Source organism: Elephas maximus, chromosome 8 (assembly GCF_024166365.1).
Source record: "Elephas maximus indicus isolate mEleMax1 chromosome 8, mEleMax1 primary haplotype, whole genome shotgun sequence".
Classification (NCBI taxonomy): Eukaryota; Metazoa; Chordata; class Mammalia; order Proboscidea; family Elephantidae; genus Elephas; species Elephas maximus.
The window spans coordinates 44,531,557-44,547,537 of NC_064826.1; the positions used below are offsets into that span (position 1 = coordinate 44,531,557).

Sequence of the window (15,981 nt, forward strand, 5' to 3'; positions counted from 1 at the left end):
GCTGTTTGTCTAGCAGTTGGCTGATAAAACTGCCCAAAGGCAGAGAAGTGGATGTAGGAGCCTTAAAAGAAGGCATAAACTTTTGAGGTAAAAGCCGATTTACTAACTAACTTGCTGCTTCTTCCTGTACCTGAGGCATACATAACTAGAGAAACAGGAGAAAGTAACGCCATTGTTGCAAGTAGGGTTAAAAAAAAAAAAAAGGTTGTCTATAGTTCCAACTATTTCTTAAATTCCATTTTTCTCTCATTAATTTTTTGTTATTTCTTTAATGACATTTTTGTAGAGGGTAGTATTTGAGAGTGGGTATATCCTCAACAAGGAGTCAGAAGCTTCTGCATATATTATTTGATATAATAGGCAAATTTAAAACTCTGAGGAATTAAAAATCTTTACAAGGATCATCCTCTTAAAAGGTGAATATAGGTATTTCACCATGTTAGTTAACCATGTTCCTTGTTGGAAACAATGAGGTGGGTGATGATTGTTTCGTTAGTGAATACTGCAAGTAGAATTTTGTTTGACAAGTTAAAGGATGGCAAAGTTGGGTTCTTCTAAATCTTGAAAGTTAGGGTTAGGATTGAGCCCTAACAACAGCTGTGTTAACGTCACCATCATCACTAATTTTCAAGAGGAAATGGAAACTAAAAGTATGAACATGATTTAAGTTACTACACCAAATCTTATTCAGTCATTTTAGTCTTTTTTTCTCCAACGCACAAATTTAGTATGCTATGCCAAATGATGTCAAGTAATTTGGATAATGGAAAATTTATTAACAGATAGTGTCATTACTATTGGATATGCGTATTCTCCTGAGGGGTAGAAGACAAAGGCTGGGGATTTTCTATTTTTCCAAAGTAATAATGAGCATTTTATATTCTAGTAAAAATATTTCATTTTTTTTTCACTTGAGAGATATTAGAATAATGCTTTTTTCCTTTAGTTTTATACACCCAAACCAAATTTAAAAAAAAAGTATTTTTTTTTATATATATACTATAGCTAATGTTAAGGTTTTCAAAATCATTTTGATTACTCAGTGGGACAGTTCAGTCATGTTCTAAAATGTACAAATGAAATTTTCCTGTTTTCAGGCAAACTACTTATTTTCAAGAGTTGTTATAAATTGCAGTCTTATAATTATCATGTGTAATGCATTAATTAATAGTATGGATTTATTTTGTATGATGTCAGATATGTCAGTAAGTTTGCATAGCATGAATATTTAGTAGTGTCCTATGGCTCTTGCTCCTGCAAAAATGGCAAGTTAGGAACACTGTGGGAACAACCAACCCCTTACTGCCTCCTGACACTGGCTGCCGTTAAAGTGAGGTAGGTAGTCGCTACAGAAAATCAAAGCCTCCTTACAAAACTGTATTTAAAAACTGTAGCTTTTGTTGCAGGTGTAACTTACCTAACCAGACCCCAATCTTAGAAGTTGTACAGGACAATTTGGTAAAACTGACATAATTGTGATTTATTAACATGAATTAAAATGCCCAACCAGTGCTTCAGTGTGACAGTATATTTAAAATAAAAAAGAAACTAAAGGTCATATACTGTACTACTTTCACAAAGATCACACAGTTTTGCAAAAGACTTGTCATATGTACAATGCTATATATCAAATGAGAAAAGCTGTAAGCAGTTATATACGCAAAAGAAGTGCAGTATTTACAGTTTATCGGGAGGCATTAGAAATCATCTATACATTAAATTACATTTTGCTTGCAAATAACCGATAAAACGAGCCATGTCCACACCAAACTATAAAAATCTGTATTGCATTTTTAATCTAAGATGCACCCACAGAACTGCTGACAGGGAAAAAAAAAAATCCTCATAGTGCCATTACTTAGTTGTGTACTTACTGCATATGTATAAAATATAGAAAACATTCACTAAATGAATTTAACGGCAACAATAAGATTTAAAGATCATGTAGCATCAAATCTGCTGCCGGAAAAACAGCTGGAATGTTCACTTACAAAATAAAGATACCTAAACACTGGCTTAACAGCACATTTTCAAAGGAATTTTAAAAAGCAAAAATGGGAAAAATACAATGAAAGAGCACTGGTGTTTTTTTTGTTTTTTTTATACAAAGTTTCATGTACAAGCTTTAAAAAGTACCTTAATAGGTACATATGAAATATACAGTTTATCTTACAGAACATTTAAAAAAATGTTTTTGGAGTCCATTAATGCCACCCTGAACCATGGTAATTGTTCTGAAATGTTGGTGGCACCTGTGCTCTGTGAATTGGAATCTGTCCAGGCACTGGAGATGCCTGCTGAGGTCCTTGAACCCCATGTGGCAGAGCCACAGAGCCCGGATGTGGACAGAACCCTGAAGCAGTAGGTGTTGGAATACTGTTTGGTCCTTGGGGCTGGAGGTGAGGACCTGCGACTGGTAATGGACAATGTGGCCCTGTTCCAGAAGGCTGGTGTTGGGGTCCCGGTCCCAAAGTGGTGTGATGGGTAGCTTGTGAGGGATAGGGTGGTACAGCTGGATGAGCACTTGAAGGAAACAGTGGAGGTCCTTGATGAGGTGGGTGGTGTAAGGCTTGAGCTGATGCAGTATGATGCCCAGAAGCCAGAACACTGGAAGGTGGAGGAGGGGGTGGGGGTGGGGGTACTGAATTGACAACATGCTGGTGTTGTGCTTGTAGACCTGGGAGTCCTGCGGAGGGATGCGGGGGTGGGTGGTGGTGAGGGGCAGGACCAGGAGGTGGAGGAGGTGGCGGTAAATGATGTCCAGCAGTTTGAGAATGAATGTGTGACCCAGGGGCCACAGCATGAACGGGCCCCACTACATGTGCTACAGAGTGCTGCTGATGGGCGTTTGGCTGTTGTACAAGGTGTGGTCCTGGAGCAGGTGGTGGTGGAGGAGGGGGCGGGACAACAGCAGCAGCAGTTTGGTGGTGAAGAGTAGGGTTCTGAGAGGGCAAAAAATGCCCTGGAGTAACGTGGTGTCCTGGAACTGTTTGCTGGCTTGTGGTGCCAGGAAGTGCTTGATTTGGTCCTGATGTAAACACAGTTGGTTGGGAAAGACTACCTTTGAGCTGACTATAATTCTGGAAGTTTGCAGAGGGCTGCTGGTTTTGATAGTAAGATGAAGAAGAAGGAGGTGGAGGGGGTGGAGGGGGTGGTGCCGTGCTGTTCAGACTTTGTTGGTTAAACTGACTGTATGTTGCTGAAGATTGTCCTGAGGGTGTCTGTGTAAATAATGCTCCAGAAGTTGCCTGCTGAGTATTGGCTTGAAGGTTCTGTGCTGCTGGATAAAAATTTCTCTGAGGCTCTCGCTGAGGTGTTCCAACTTGAGGTGACTGTGAGTGATGAGGCCTGTAGGGAGATCCTAACTGTTGAGAAGGAGGCTTTGGTGAAAGATAACCATGCTGTACAGATGTGTGAGGCGTAGAGGACTTTGGAGGATTCTCTGTGTGAGGTGATGGAGGACAGTGCAGCTTCACTGGTGCAGAAGGCAGCTTTTGGGACAGCTGCTCAGATGAACTGCGAAGGTGTGGCTGAGGAGGATGATTCTTTGAAAGTGCTTGGGTGTTATTTGATAGCTGTTTTTGTTGGAGCTCTGTTTTTAGGTGGACACCATTCTCAGCTTCTGGTACAGCAACTGTTGTCTCCCAATGGGAATCTGCCTTTGTGAGTATTTTCCCATGTGGCTGAGCAGGAACTATAGGTCCAGGTGAACCCGGCTATAAAAAGAAAGAAAATCATATTAACCTTATATACTTACACAAATTTAACATTTTGTATACCTTAAGGTTTATCCTGATGGGTATTTAATGTTATTTAAATATTGATTTTAAAATGGGACAGAGAATAGGACAGGTATTTTTTTCCAGTAGTTCAAAAAGTTCTTGTAGTGAGCTTAAACTGAATTCCCTGAATTATTTTTTACTGAAGACAAGGAAATAATGGTCTTTGAAACTGAATCTGCCTTTTTCCTTAAGAAACCCTATTTTTTGAGCTTAAAGAACCCTAAAAACCATAAACAGCAAGTTTCAATGCCATAAATGAATTTCTACACCAAACCTAACTATGAATTTGCTTAGTTAACTAAACTTGCTCCCCCCAAACATTCAGTTTTTAATAGCTTTTTACTTTCCTTATACCCTATTCAAATATACATAATCCAGTATAGACCACTGAAATAAATGTATATGATGCTCTTTTTCTTTAAAAAAAAAAAACCAGGTTCTCATCCGTAGTTGCCAAAGCTACATCTGTCACATTAGGTTGTCAGATCTTCATGGCCCAGGATGGAGCTATCATTATTCCTTATAAATGAGTGTCACTCGACCTTAATTGGCTGGTCAAATGTGTCATGAACATGAAAAAGCCACTAGATTAGAGGTGGAACTTTTAGAGGAAATGTAAGCCATTAATGACACATAGTAAGTAGTTAACACAACTGAGTATGTTTCACAGAGAAAAAGCATCTAGAAATCACAAACTGGTACTGGGGTATGGTAAAAAAAGAAAAAAAAAACTGCATTTCAACATCAATTTTTCTAAATCGCCACTTTCAAAGGTGCAGTGTTATTACCTTGCTCATTTTTGAAGGACTTTTACAAGTTTTTTGAGAAGTATCTGGGGATGGACATTCATTAGTAATTGTGGGTTCTGGGTTTTCTGGATCTGGGTCTGTAAAACAGAAGAAACCTAAGTAAATGGAAAATTACACGATACATTTTGTCTTTATTAACACCACAAAGCAATTTACATTGTACTATTCAAATCAACTTTTATAAAGGCTTTCTTCTTTCAAATTTAAAAAGGTGTTTAAAATTATAACCATGATAGGTCATCTGCTTACTGACCTTCCATAAGTTCACTGAAACAAGGGACTGGGCCCTTAGGTTGCAACTGGGGAATGTGATTTGAATGAGATGAAGGTGAAGACTGAACATGACTCGGTGAACATGACATACATGGTGATTCTCCCCCTAGAGATGAAGCAGAAGCAGACCCAAAGAGAACATTAGAACTGCAAAAAACAAGGATATACATTGATTAGCTGACTCCACTGTTTGGTAAAGGAACAAACTCACTTACCACTATCTTTATCTTTTCGGTGGTCACTGAGAAGTAAAGCTCTCTGATAACTCCTTTCTCTCACTTGTTCCACTGAAGTTGAGGCAGTCCTTTAAAATAAAATTGTTACTGTTAACTGCAAGAAGCTCTTGCTTGGTGGTCAGCATGTCCTCTCGGAGCAAGACTTTTGCTCAACTGGGAAAATATTTTGGTGTTAAGCTTTTAAACTAGGTAATTTTTTTTTTTTTGCTAACAGCTCTCAACTCTGAGGTTCTTATCCCCATTTATTTGAAGAACTCAAACTCAATTCCTTTGTCTTCAGCAATTTCTTCATGAAAAGACGGGGAAGTTGAAGGATAGTGTATTAATATTCAGAATATCACTTCAGTTTACCAAAGGTACCAAAAAAATATACCCCTAACAAATTACTTGTGTTGGGGCTGTAAGGCTACTGGGAAACTCTAAGGGGGGACAAGGTGAAAGTGGCCTCCTGCCCTCTGCCAAGACCCTTCCTATATCTAGCTTTTTTTATTCCTACTGAAGAAACACTAAAATTGGTTGTTCTTTGAAGGTAACTGGAAGGGGCTGTAAAAAAAGGCAAGATACTGTGATAACAGTTTTCTGGAGAGGAATACATATGTGTGTGAATAAAATGAATAAATTACCAAGGAGTGAACACAGTGGACCTTAACAACACTGACAAAATTTAGCTGGTTTGAAATACTACCAGCAAGGAGGATCTTTCAAAATTATGACCACAAAGCGCTATCTGCTTAGTCTTGGAAGAACAACAACAAAAGCAGTTCATTAACAGAAGCTTGGTTCCTTCCAGGGTAGCATACAACTCCATTCAAAATCAGCTATATAAAAGTTAATTTAAGATCCTGACTAGATGATAAAGAAAATACAGTCCACTTTAATTATAAGCTATAGCTCTTGTAGCTCTAAAGCCACCAATGAGGTTTTAATAACAGCCTTACCATTGAACTTCTGGTTCATTCTTCTCACTGGCAGAAGCTTCCTTAGCAGGACAGTTATTGCTGATTTCTTCAGAAGTAGTTGTATAAGCAGCAGCTGGTGTTGGTAAAGGTAGGCTAGCAGTGTTTTCTCCCTGCTCCCCATTTTCACTACTGTTGGCACACCCATCACCATTGCTGTTCAAGTTTCCACTTGCATGAGGCGATACGCTAACCAGTGGAAAGTTTTCTGCCTTAGAGCCACTTTTCCTAGCTTCACGTTGTCTCTTACGGTATTCTAATAGAGAAACCTTAAGCAAGAAAAAGAAGGAAAAGCAAATCTTTTATTCTTGTTATATATGTCAGAGTTGATCACTTTTATATATATTAAAAAAAACTATTTACGTTAGGAAAATTATGTAAAATAGCTGGATTCTGAACAAATAATTAACAATTATCAAATGTCTACTATATGCCAGGTATTGTACCAAATGATTTACATACATTATCTCATTTAATCCTCACAACAACCCTATGAAATAGGTATCATCCCCATTTTACAGATGAGGAAATTGAGTAACTCACTCACTCAAGGTCACACAGCTGGTGAGTGTTGGAGCCGGGATTCGAACCTAGGTCTTACTTGAAAGCCCGTGCTCTTTCCACTATACTACATTGCTTCCCACAAAGTTGCCAACTGGACTCTGTTATAAAAATTAAAAGCACACATCACTAAAATTCTTTGACTTGCAAAGCAATAAGCGTATTAGCAAAATAAGTATTGTAGTTTTTCTCCTTCCTCTGAAATAAGGCATCTGCCAACCAAATACTGGTGCTAAATCAAGGGACTTAAAAGTACCACTTATTTATTTTTTAAATAATACCTATCTATTTTTTTTATTAGTACAACAGATTTCAAAATACTCTGCCATCCATGCTCTACGTACTATAGATATTATGAATGAGGAAAGAGGCATTTCTTCTATACAAGGCTGCCTGTTCTATGTCAAGTAAAGGTGAAAAGAGCACAAATCATATTCAACTCTATTTAGTTGGCAGCAGTTATTTTTTAAAGTTACTCATTTGGTGAAATAAATCATTACATCTTGGAATTTTGGTCTCTGAAACCATGCTCCTTTCAAGGATTTTCTAAATCACTAGAATTTTTTACTTTTTCTGTAAACATTTTCTAATTGAGCATTTACAAAAGGCTTTAAAATGACATATCAAAAATTTAAATGAAGAATGCCTTACATAATACACATTATAGCTACTCATTACCCTCAGAAGTATTTAAAAAACATTATTAAAAAGAGTATAAATTGTTAGATTTGTAACCTTTTTCTTTTGTGGTGGGTTCTGGGGTGTGCAACTTCCGTCGATCAAATTGTCATTAACAGTCCGTCCAAAACCAGATACAAGCCCCTCTTCTGAAGTGCAAAACACAGTGGTTTCCATAAACATGCCTCTAGTATCATCCTGCATCAGGCACTTGGACTCACTTATTCGGAAGCCTCCTCCAACCTCCAACTGATGTGAGGGTGTCAGATCCCTCAAGTTAGAGTTTACTGAGAAATTAACCCCTGTTCTGTCAGGACTCTTTACCCAGGAGGAATATATCGTGGCCCGTCCAGAATGAGTAGATTCCAGTTGGCTGGCAGACTCAGTCCTGTCATGTGTAGGCGTTTCCATGGTTTTATGTAAGGCAGTTTGCTCGACCACATCGAGTCCCAGTTGGAGGTCTGATACTGGTTCCTTTTCTCCAGGGCACTGCCTACTGACCTCGGTCCTACTCCTTGGGCTGGTATAACCGATAGTCTTTATTTCTTGCAGACCCGTTTCAGTTAAGTTAGAATTCCTAAAAGGCCCCAACGTTAACAGGGTTGAAGATCTGTCATATCCCTGTTTATAGAGTTAAAAAAAAAAAAAAAAATACAGAAATCATCACACCTTGACATTGCTTGTTTAAAGTCTACCAATAATGTAAGCAAAATAATGATACTAGGAGAAATTCCCCCCTTTTTTTAATAACTCCTTACCTCTTGACTGTAAGTGCGTCTCTTAATTTCAGGAGAACTTTCTGGGGAAGAAATATTCTATATAAAAAAATATTAGAAGTGAAAATTAAAATATATTGCCAAATCCATGATTATTTATAGAAATGAAAACTTAAAATGAGAAAGTACTGCAGACTTTGGTTTTAGACTTTATTTCCATTCCCCAAATAATGCTTTAAGGTATATTTGATACATGTAGTCACTTAGTCTGACTATGTATCAATAACAAGGAAGTTAGGCTCATTTTAATGAAAAACTTCCAATTAAGTGTCTGTTCCCAGTTTTCTCTTTCACTTCCTGAAAACCTTTTTTCTACTCAATGTACTAGTTCATTTACATTTCTTACCTCAAAGTGCATGGTATTTCCTGGTGTACCAGGAGTTACTGGGGTAACTGGTGAATATATAGGTTTATAACCATTTCTACACATTTCATCATCTGATTTCATCCGTGGAGGAGTGGCAAATGATGGGTCTAGAGGAGTAATATCGGTGTGAGTTGGTGTAGCATACGGTGAAGGAGTAGGTGTGGAGGTTTCGGAGTAAGCGGGATCTAGTAACTGATAAAGTCTTCGTTTTTTTAGTGGTGTAGTTAAATCTGTTGGTGAAAATAATTTATAAGACATTATATACTGTTGGTATCTGCTACAATCTATATGTGTACTACATTCTAAAAAATAACAAAACATCGACGATACTAATTATGATGACTTTCCCCCAAGTCTAATTTCATGGTTTTTAAAGATAGTATTAACATGAAGCAATCTCTTCCAAATTAGTTAACTTCACTATTAGCAAGCATTATCTTTGCTGAAGGCTTTCAGGCCTAGGGGTTTCAGAGAAATCTTGCAAGTATTGATGTTAACTTCTTAGAGTCCATAAATCCCAGCAAACATGGTATTGCAAATTAACGTTTTTATGTCTATATTCATCAGAAAGTCTGAAGGACAGAAAAGAAAGTAATATGTGACAATGTGAATCATTTCTGAAATAGCACAGCAGTAACTAGAATATGCCTGTTAAGAAGCTATATATAACCTTGCCACATTGCTCACACTAAAACAATACTCAAAAAAAATTCTACCTGACAGGGAACAGCTATCATTTAATAGTAGTGGACTTTTACTTTCACCATTGACTGTAGGACTTCTGGATCTTTCTTGACAGGGTGAATTAAATCTATGTAAAATTGCAGAATTTTCTTCCTCCAAAGCTTGTTTCAACCATCGCTGGAATACATAAAATAATAAATGGATAGAAATCAATTTTTAGCTGTTTACATACCCTATAAATGTACAACAGATTCCAAAAGCATTTCACTACTAGGGAATGAGACTGGCATTTGGCTTATCCTAGTTTTTTATATCCCAAGAAAAGTTTACCTTCTTGCATGAGCCAGAAATGTTTTCAGGAGGTTCTTTTCTTCTCCTTTTTTCTGAAAGGAATGGTGAAGTAAATCGAATGTAATGCTTAGGAGTAGAGTATACATGGGGACTGTAAGTGAGACCTGGTAAAGAATTGAGCTGTGTAGCCAGCACTTCAGGATCCGTAGTTATGCGCAGAGGCCTTTCTGAAAGACTGTCTGAAGGTTTTCCTGGCTTTTCATTCTTCTCACTTAACCATTCATTGACCAAGTGCTGAAGAAAAGAAAAATTTGGATCACTATACATGTAATTACAGAGATCCTCCAATATAGAATATTCCAATTTGAAATTTGTATTTTAAATAATAATTATATATTATTTATATATATTATTCATATATATGATGTCCAAATAAATGACTCAACATTTCCTTGATTATCTATTATTCCTAAAATTGTTTATACAATACTATTTTGTAGGAACAAAACACATGATGACTATTGGAAATTTATATACATAAAAACACTCATGCTTTTTAATATAGTAAAATCTTAGGAGACTTCAGTGCCAATTAATAAAAACAAACACTAAATTTAGGTTTGTAACTGCTTCTATTATAGGTAAAAAATGTCCAGTTTAAACTGATTTTAAGCAGTGCTTTTCAGATGAGGGCAGTGCACATACTTTTTAAAGAAAGCTTTGAGCACTGAGAATCAATGATTGAGAAAGTTTGACTATCTCTTATATTTCTCTTTTGAAAATTCACTTAACCATTTTCTTAATTCTGCTGATTCTTTGATAGACAGTATACATAATTCAGTCTTTAGTGGCTATCCTCTAAATTACTACTGATTAATGATTACTCAACTTTAAGATTACATTTGTCAGCACAAGCACTTTGTTTTTTTGCTGTCTGTGCATTCGTATCTTTTCTATCTAGATATCAAATAATATTCCTTTTATTATAAATTTATAGATACTTAGGAAAGTATTATGTATGTGTGTATATATACACATTTACACATACAGAAACACACATTAGAAAAATAGCCTACTCATTTTATCTTCCAGAAGTAACCACTATGAATATTTTGGCCTCTTTCTAGCCTTTTTTTCTACACGTACAGAACTACCTTTCTAAGACAAGCAATATGATGAAATGGAGAAGCACATGGGAGTCTGGAACCAGAATGCCTGGTGTGATACTTTCACACCTTGAGCAAATTATGTAACCTTTCTATACCTCAGTAACCTTATCTGTAAAATAAGTCTTAACAGAATTTAGCACTACAAATGGGATTGTGAGGATTAAAACAGTTAACATATGTAAGGCTCTTAGAAAAAGGCTGTCTTAGGAAAAAAAGCTGTCAGCATTGAGAGTCAGTGATTAAGGGATTTAGTCTCTCTTATGTTCCTATGCTTTAAAATTCACTCAAGAACCGTTTTAACTTACCCTGCAATTCTTTGATATACAATATACACAGTTCAGTTTTTGCCAGCTATACGCCAGCAACGTACACCAGAGCAATATCTGGCAGAGAATAAATTTTATGTATTATTAAAGTGAATGTAGCCTTTATTTTAGAGGAAATCATGACAATTTTGATTCCCCTACACTGTCAAACAGTATGTGGTTTAAATTAACAGTAGAATACCATACGCAGAACCTTTGGACAAAAGAGGCTTTTTTTTTTTTTTTTTTTGAGAGACTCAATATAGATAGCAGCCCACATCTCAGACCAGGGAGATGCAGGAGCTCATATCAAACTAGGAATTTAAATCAACTTTAGTACCACAGTAATAGTCATTTAATTGAACAGGGATCATGTCGATAGATATTTGCTGTTGAGAAAGCAGCTTCCTACATTCTTTTAACCTGAGTTTTTTCCTTTTTACTGATTCAAATTACAGAGAAAAGCTGGAATTGTTTCATTTCCTTCCAAGTGGCCAAAAATAATGGTTTGTTTTTAAAGTACTGGCTTGCTTGCTTAAGCTATGTGGTGCAGTAGAAAGAGCATGTGTTGGAGAACAGGGACAGAGCTGTGTTTAGATCCTAGCTCTCAGTAGCCCAGTTGTGACATTATAGCAGGTAAGTTACTGAGTGTGTTACTTCTCATGGTTTAGCGAAGCACCTACAGACTATGCTGATTATGTAAGAACAAACACAAAATAAATGACATTTCAAAGTATTTTGTCACAGAAGTGTGTAAAAGGAATGCTTATGATCCACCTCCCTCCCCAAATCGCCTAAGGGTGACTGCTTTGGTGTTTTTGCTCCTATCTGCTGCACTCTACTCCAGTCAGGGTAGACGAAAAATAAAAGCTTCATAAGGCTCTTCTGTTATTCCTGAGCTGTGAAGCTCAGGCTGGTTTCACTCTATGGATCGTTTCCCATGATGAGTTCATTAAATCTGACAGTAGTTTTTGTGAGAGACTTTTATTAATGAATTCATCTATAACTACTCTTCCTTATAAGTTTTCACATTCTTAGTACATTCTGTTGAAATTTACATTTTTTTTCACATTTAATTCTTATAATCTACCTCTACAATTTATAAAAAATACTAAGAAGGATAACACATCTAAAACCACTTGTTTCAGAGAAATATAAATTTTCTATATAACAGGCAAAATTATTCGAAGAATGATTAGCTGTAATATTAAAAGGAAATCTTGACATACTGAATATTACTTCATAACAACGGAAACATTTATGTAGATAAAATGCAACTGATTTCAGTCTCAGTAAAACAGGAAGTCTCATTCTAAGTTTAAAATTCTGCAAGTATAAAAATCATGTCTATCTTCATACATAAGGAGATGTTATAAACTGAATTTCTGAGTTCTTACTACATTAAGAATCATACCTTCTTTGTTTTGGGGTACTTTGTAGGACATTTATTAAGCGCTGGAACTTCAGTTTCCGTCATTATTTCGGCTAGTGCAGTTTCCGTTTCAGGTTCTATTGCAAGTACAGCATTTTCAATGTCATTTTGTTGTGCAGCAACTTCTATGTCAGGAGAAGATGGCTGGATATCTGAACACATGCTGACAGTTCTGTGTCTCCGACGCTGTTGTCCAATGTGAGTCCTACTCCGAGAAAAACTTTTTCTCTGTTTAGTTCTATTCACTTTCGCAGGGGTTGGCTTGCTGGCAGTTTCTTCTTTTGCTTGTTCCTAATTAAAAAACAAGAGAATAGAAATTTAGATACTATGTTTATATAAGAAAAAAAGCTGAAATCTAAAACATTAATTTCCTTCAGAAACTACTTCTCAAATTTCTTTATGATTTCTGGCACATACTGAGTTCACATAATTAAAAATTTTCTTACTCTTAAAAATATACTCTTACATCTCAGCCCTAGATTCTCACAGGATTTGAAAATGCTATTGAAAGGGTAATATGTGACTTTAATAAAAATTCCTTGTAGATATAATTAAATCCTGTGCAGAAATTTCACTGGAAGGTGCTTCGTGAGAACAGACTAGAGCTGAATAGTAGTACCTGAATAACCTCAGCATCGCTGACGATCTGTGCGTCTTTACATTCAGTTTTAACTTCAGTTTTGGCTGTGCTGATTCTTTCCAAAGCTTGTTCTCTTCTTTTCTCTCTTTTTTCAAGTCTAGCGAAAGCTTGCAGAATTGCTTCCATTTTCCTTTCTTCTCTTGTCTGGGAAATTTAAAGTGACATAATAAATAATGTTTGGAAATTAAAAAATCCAAATGTTCATGGTAAATTTTTAAAAAATAACATTGTTAGTAACAATACTTCTGTGATATGAAGAAAAAGATATTCATTAAACAACTTTTAGAATTTGAAACAGTATTTCAGTAAGCATTGCAGTTACAGATACATTTCATGAAAAGAGTTCTCGGATGACTAAGTGTTAATGATGAGTAAAACAGAAGCCTCAAAAACTACGGTGCTTTACCAAACTGAAAATCATTTTTCTTAAAAATAGAGAAGCCAGCCTTTTGTAAAGTTAATATGTTGAAAAGCTAATTCATACACACTTAGGGAGCAAATATAGAAATGTAGCAGCATATAGTGGAGTTGAACCCATGACTCTTGTCATTTACTATCTCCGTCACTCTAGGTAACCTTTCTGACACTACAAAATGTGGGTAATAATACTTATACTTCGCTGGATGGTTACTGAGCTCAAATAGAAAGTGTCTTTAGTTTTCAAACAGTACTTGGAAAAATGGTAGGCATTCCGTAAGTGTTAATTATTATTTCTACTTTAGCCCATTTGCCCTCCATTATAATTCTTATAAGGCATTCCTCTACCTTCTGCTCTTCCTGTCTTATACTGACAGTTCAAGGCAGGGACTGAGGAACAGCAAGAGTTCCTTTGAACATCAGTTCTCCTTGGATGGAGAACATTAAAAGCAAGACCCAGAGCCTTGACCAGTGGGCCTGGCAAATGCTTCAGCTCTCAACCAGAAACAGGAAGCACGTCCATCAACTGTCCAGTTCTCCAAATGAAAAGAACCAGGTCCTGAGGCTCAGATCCATTTGTCTTTCCTCCTTTATTGTCATCGATGTGGGGAAGAAAGAAAGAAAGATCAGAAACTCAAGGTCTGGCTGCCACGGTCTTGTCAACATTGGAGCTTTAGTTCCAGTAATTATCAGCAGAGATTCAAGCATCAAGACACCTACACTCTGGAAACTGCTTACTCTTTCTTGTATTTTTTCTTTGTTACACCTTAAGGGAGCAAAGCAGTATGCCAACAAAACTCTGAGAATACTTACAAATTTCTAAACTGTTACACAGTAAATTCCCACACTACAAATGTGCTACTCTTTTAAAAATGTGTTATCCTCACCCAGGGAACTAAGGTCCAAAGAGGGAAGATACTTGTTCGTACATACACATCTGCATTTTAGCTCTCTCCTAGTCTGGCGTGGGTAATCAGACACTAAATTAAGTAGCATCTGCAAAATACGCTCTTAACTGCAAACTGGAGGTTTTAAAGCTGAATTCTTTAGACCATTCTATGTCTCAAGTCTTTCAAATTTCTTATTACTCTCCCTTGACCCGTTTTGCCTTATGCCTCTCTCTCTCTCTCTCTCAAAAAACTCGTTTCTGTATATTAAAAAAAAAAAACCAGTTGCTGTGGAATTGATTCTGACTCATGGCAACCACGTGTTTCAGCGTAGAACTGCACTCCATAGGATTTTCAGTGGCTGTGGAAACTACCCTTTTGGAAGTAGATCATCAGGCCTTTCTTCTGAGGTGCCTGTAGGTAGACTTGAACCACCAACCTTTCAGTTAGTAGCTGAGCACTTAACCGTCTGCACCATCCAGGGACTCCTGTTCCTGTATATTAGGGCTTTTCTAAAACCCTAAATTTGGAAATCTGGAGTAACAAAGATCATTTTTTAAATTGCTTTGCCTGATGAACCACGTTGGGGGGGATACTTACCTCTTAAAAAAAAAGCAAAGTAGATGTGGGAAAAGTATATTGTTCTGGAAAAAAACTTGTCTAAAAGGAGGAGGTATCATTTTATATACAGAAGAAAAAAAAATTACCCATAAGCCAGGCATCTAGAAAGAAACTTTCTATAATTATCCAGGGTGTTTCTAAGATAAATATGAGTTTATGCCAAAAGATGTTTCTTTAACATAGTTTAGTATTCACTTACTTTGGATGGTGGGAGTGAGAGAATAAAATTCTATGATGTAAACACTCAAAATCATTCAATTAAAAATTGAACTCCCTTGTAAATAGAAGTAATGGGTAGTCAAAGCAAAACCTTAGGGATGATCTGAAATGTTTTAGAGCTGGTCAGGATCTTAAAAAATAATCTCATTTTATTCTAATAAAGTCCATGTACATTAAATGACCCACCAAAAGCAGAGAAATAATTGTCCAAGTTTCCTTGCTCCCAATTTACTCTTCTTTCTAATAACCACTGACATACTACACATAAGGCAATTACCAGAGCTGTTAACTGAGTAAGAATACAGCTGAAAGCACTGAACAGATTTCCTAATAGTTGTAACCTAGCTTCACCTTAAAGCACACAAACCTTGTATGGGCATGTAAACACATCTTGCTGCATCTACCTACTTTAAATTCCTTAAAGTTTGTGTCATTCAGCTCTATACTCACTGCTGCATCTGATACATTCTTTGACATATACCTAAATATACAGTATCTAATAACTGAAAGCTTACCATTCATTTTATAAATCTAACTGAAAAACAACAGCTGTATAGGTAGCTTGAAGGAGTTGCAGCTGACTGTAGGTGATCAATTTGGAGACCTTTTTAATCTCCCAGCAGATTGTCCATAGAACCTAACACCTGTGCCTGATGTAATTTAGGTCACATTTCTTACATAGAGCGACTACTGTGACCTGTGTATTCCATGAGCTGGACAATAGAACGAACCTGATACACAATGAGAATCAGATATGGCTGCGTTTCAGGAAGACTGCATTCGTTTTTGACACACCATTAATGCTTTAGTGTTGATTGAGATCTATCTGCAGGTTGCTTTTATGACATAGTTTAAGGCTTTACAACAGCAAATATAGA

The 15,981-nt window shown here is 36.5% G+C and overlaps 1 protein-coding gene across 6 annotated transcripts in view; it reads right to left on the minus strand.

The window, feature by feature from the left end:
- Window positions 1–1,014: 1,014 nt before the first annotated feature.
- KMT2E (lysine methyltransferase 2E (inactive)) overlaps window positions 1,015–15,981 on the minus strand; it is a 91,421-nt gene continuing 76,454 nt past the window's right edge. For 4 of the 6 annotated variants that reach the window (XM_049894451.1, XM_049894449.1, XM_049894450.1 and 1 more), the window contains 12 exons: window positions 12,939–13,103; window positions 12,302–12,610; window positions 9,453–9,707; window positions 9,155–9,299; window positions 8,418–8,668; window positions 8,054–8,110; window positions 7,353–7,916; window positions 6,039–6,325; window positions 5,080–5,168; window positions 4,845–4,970; window positions 4,571–4,668; window positions 1,020–3,716 (listed from right to left, as the gene is read on the minus strand). In XM_049894451.1, coding sequence (XP_049750408.1) covers window positions 2,205–3,716; window positions 4,571–4,668; window positions 4,845–4,970; window positions 5,080–5,168; window positions 6,039–6,325; window positions 7,353–7,916; window positions 8,054–8,110; window positions 8,418–8,668; window positions 9,155–9,299; window positions 9,453–9,707; window positions 12,302–12,610; window positions 12,939–13,103 — 3,858 coding nt within the window. In that variant the 3' untranslated portion in view covers window positions 1,020–2,204. Of the gene's footprint in view, window positions 3,717–4,570; window positions 4,669–4,844; window positions 4,971–5,079; window positions 5,169–6,038; window positions 6,326–7,352; window positions 7,917–8,053; window positions 8,111–8,417; window positions 8,669–9,154; window positions 9,300–9,452; window positions 9,708–12,301; window positions 12,611–12,938; window positions 13,104–15,981 lie in introns of all 6 variants that reach the window. The other 2 variants (XM_049894453.1, XM_049894452.1) reach the window with 2 other exon arrangements.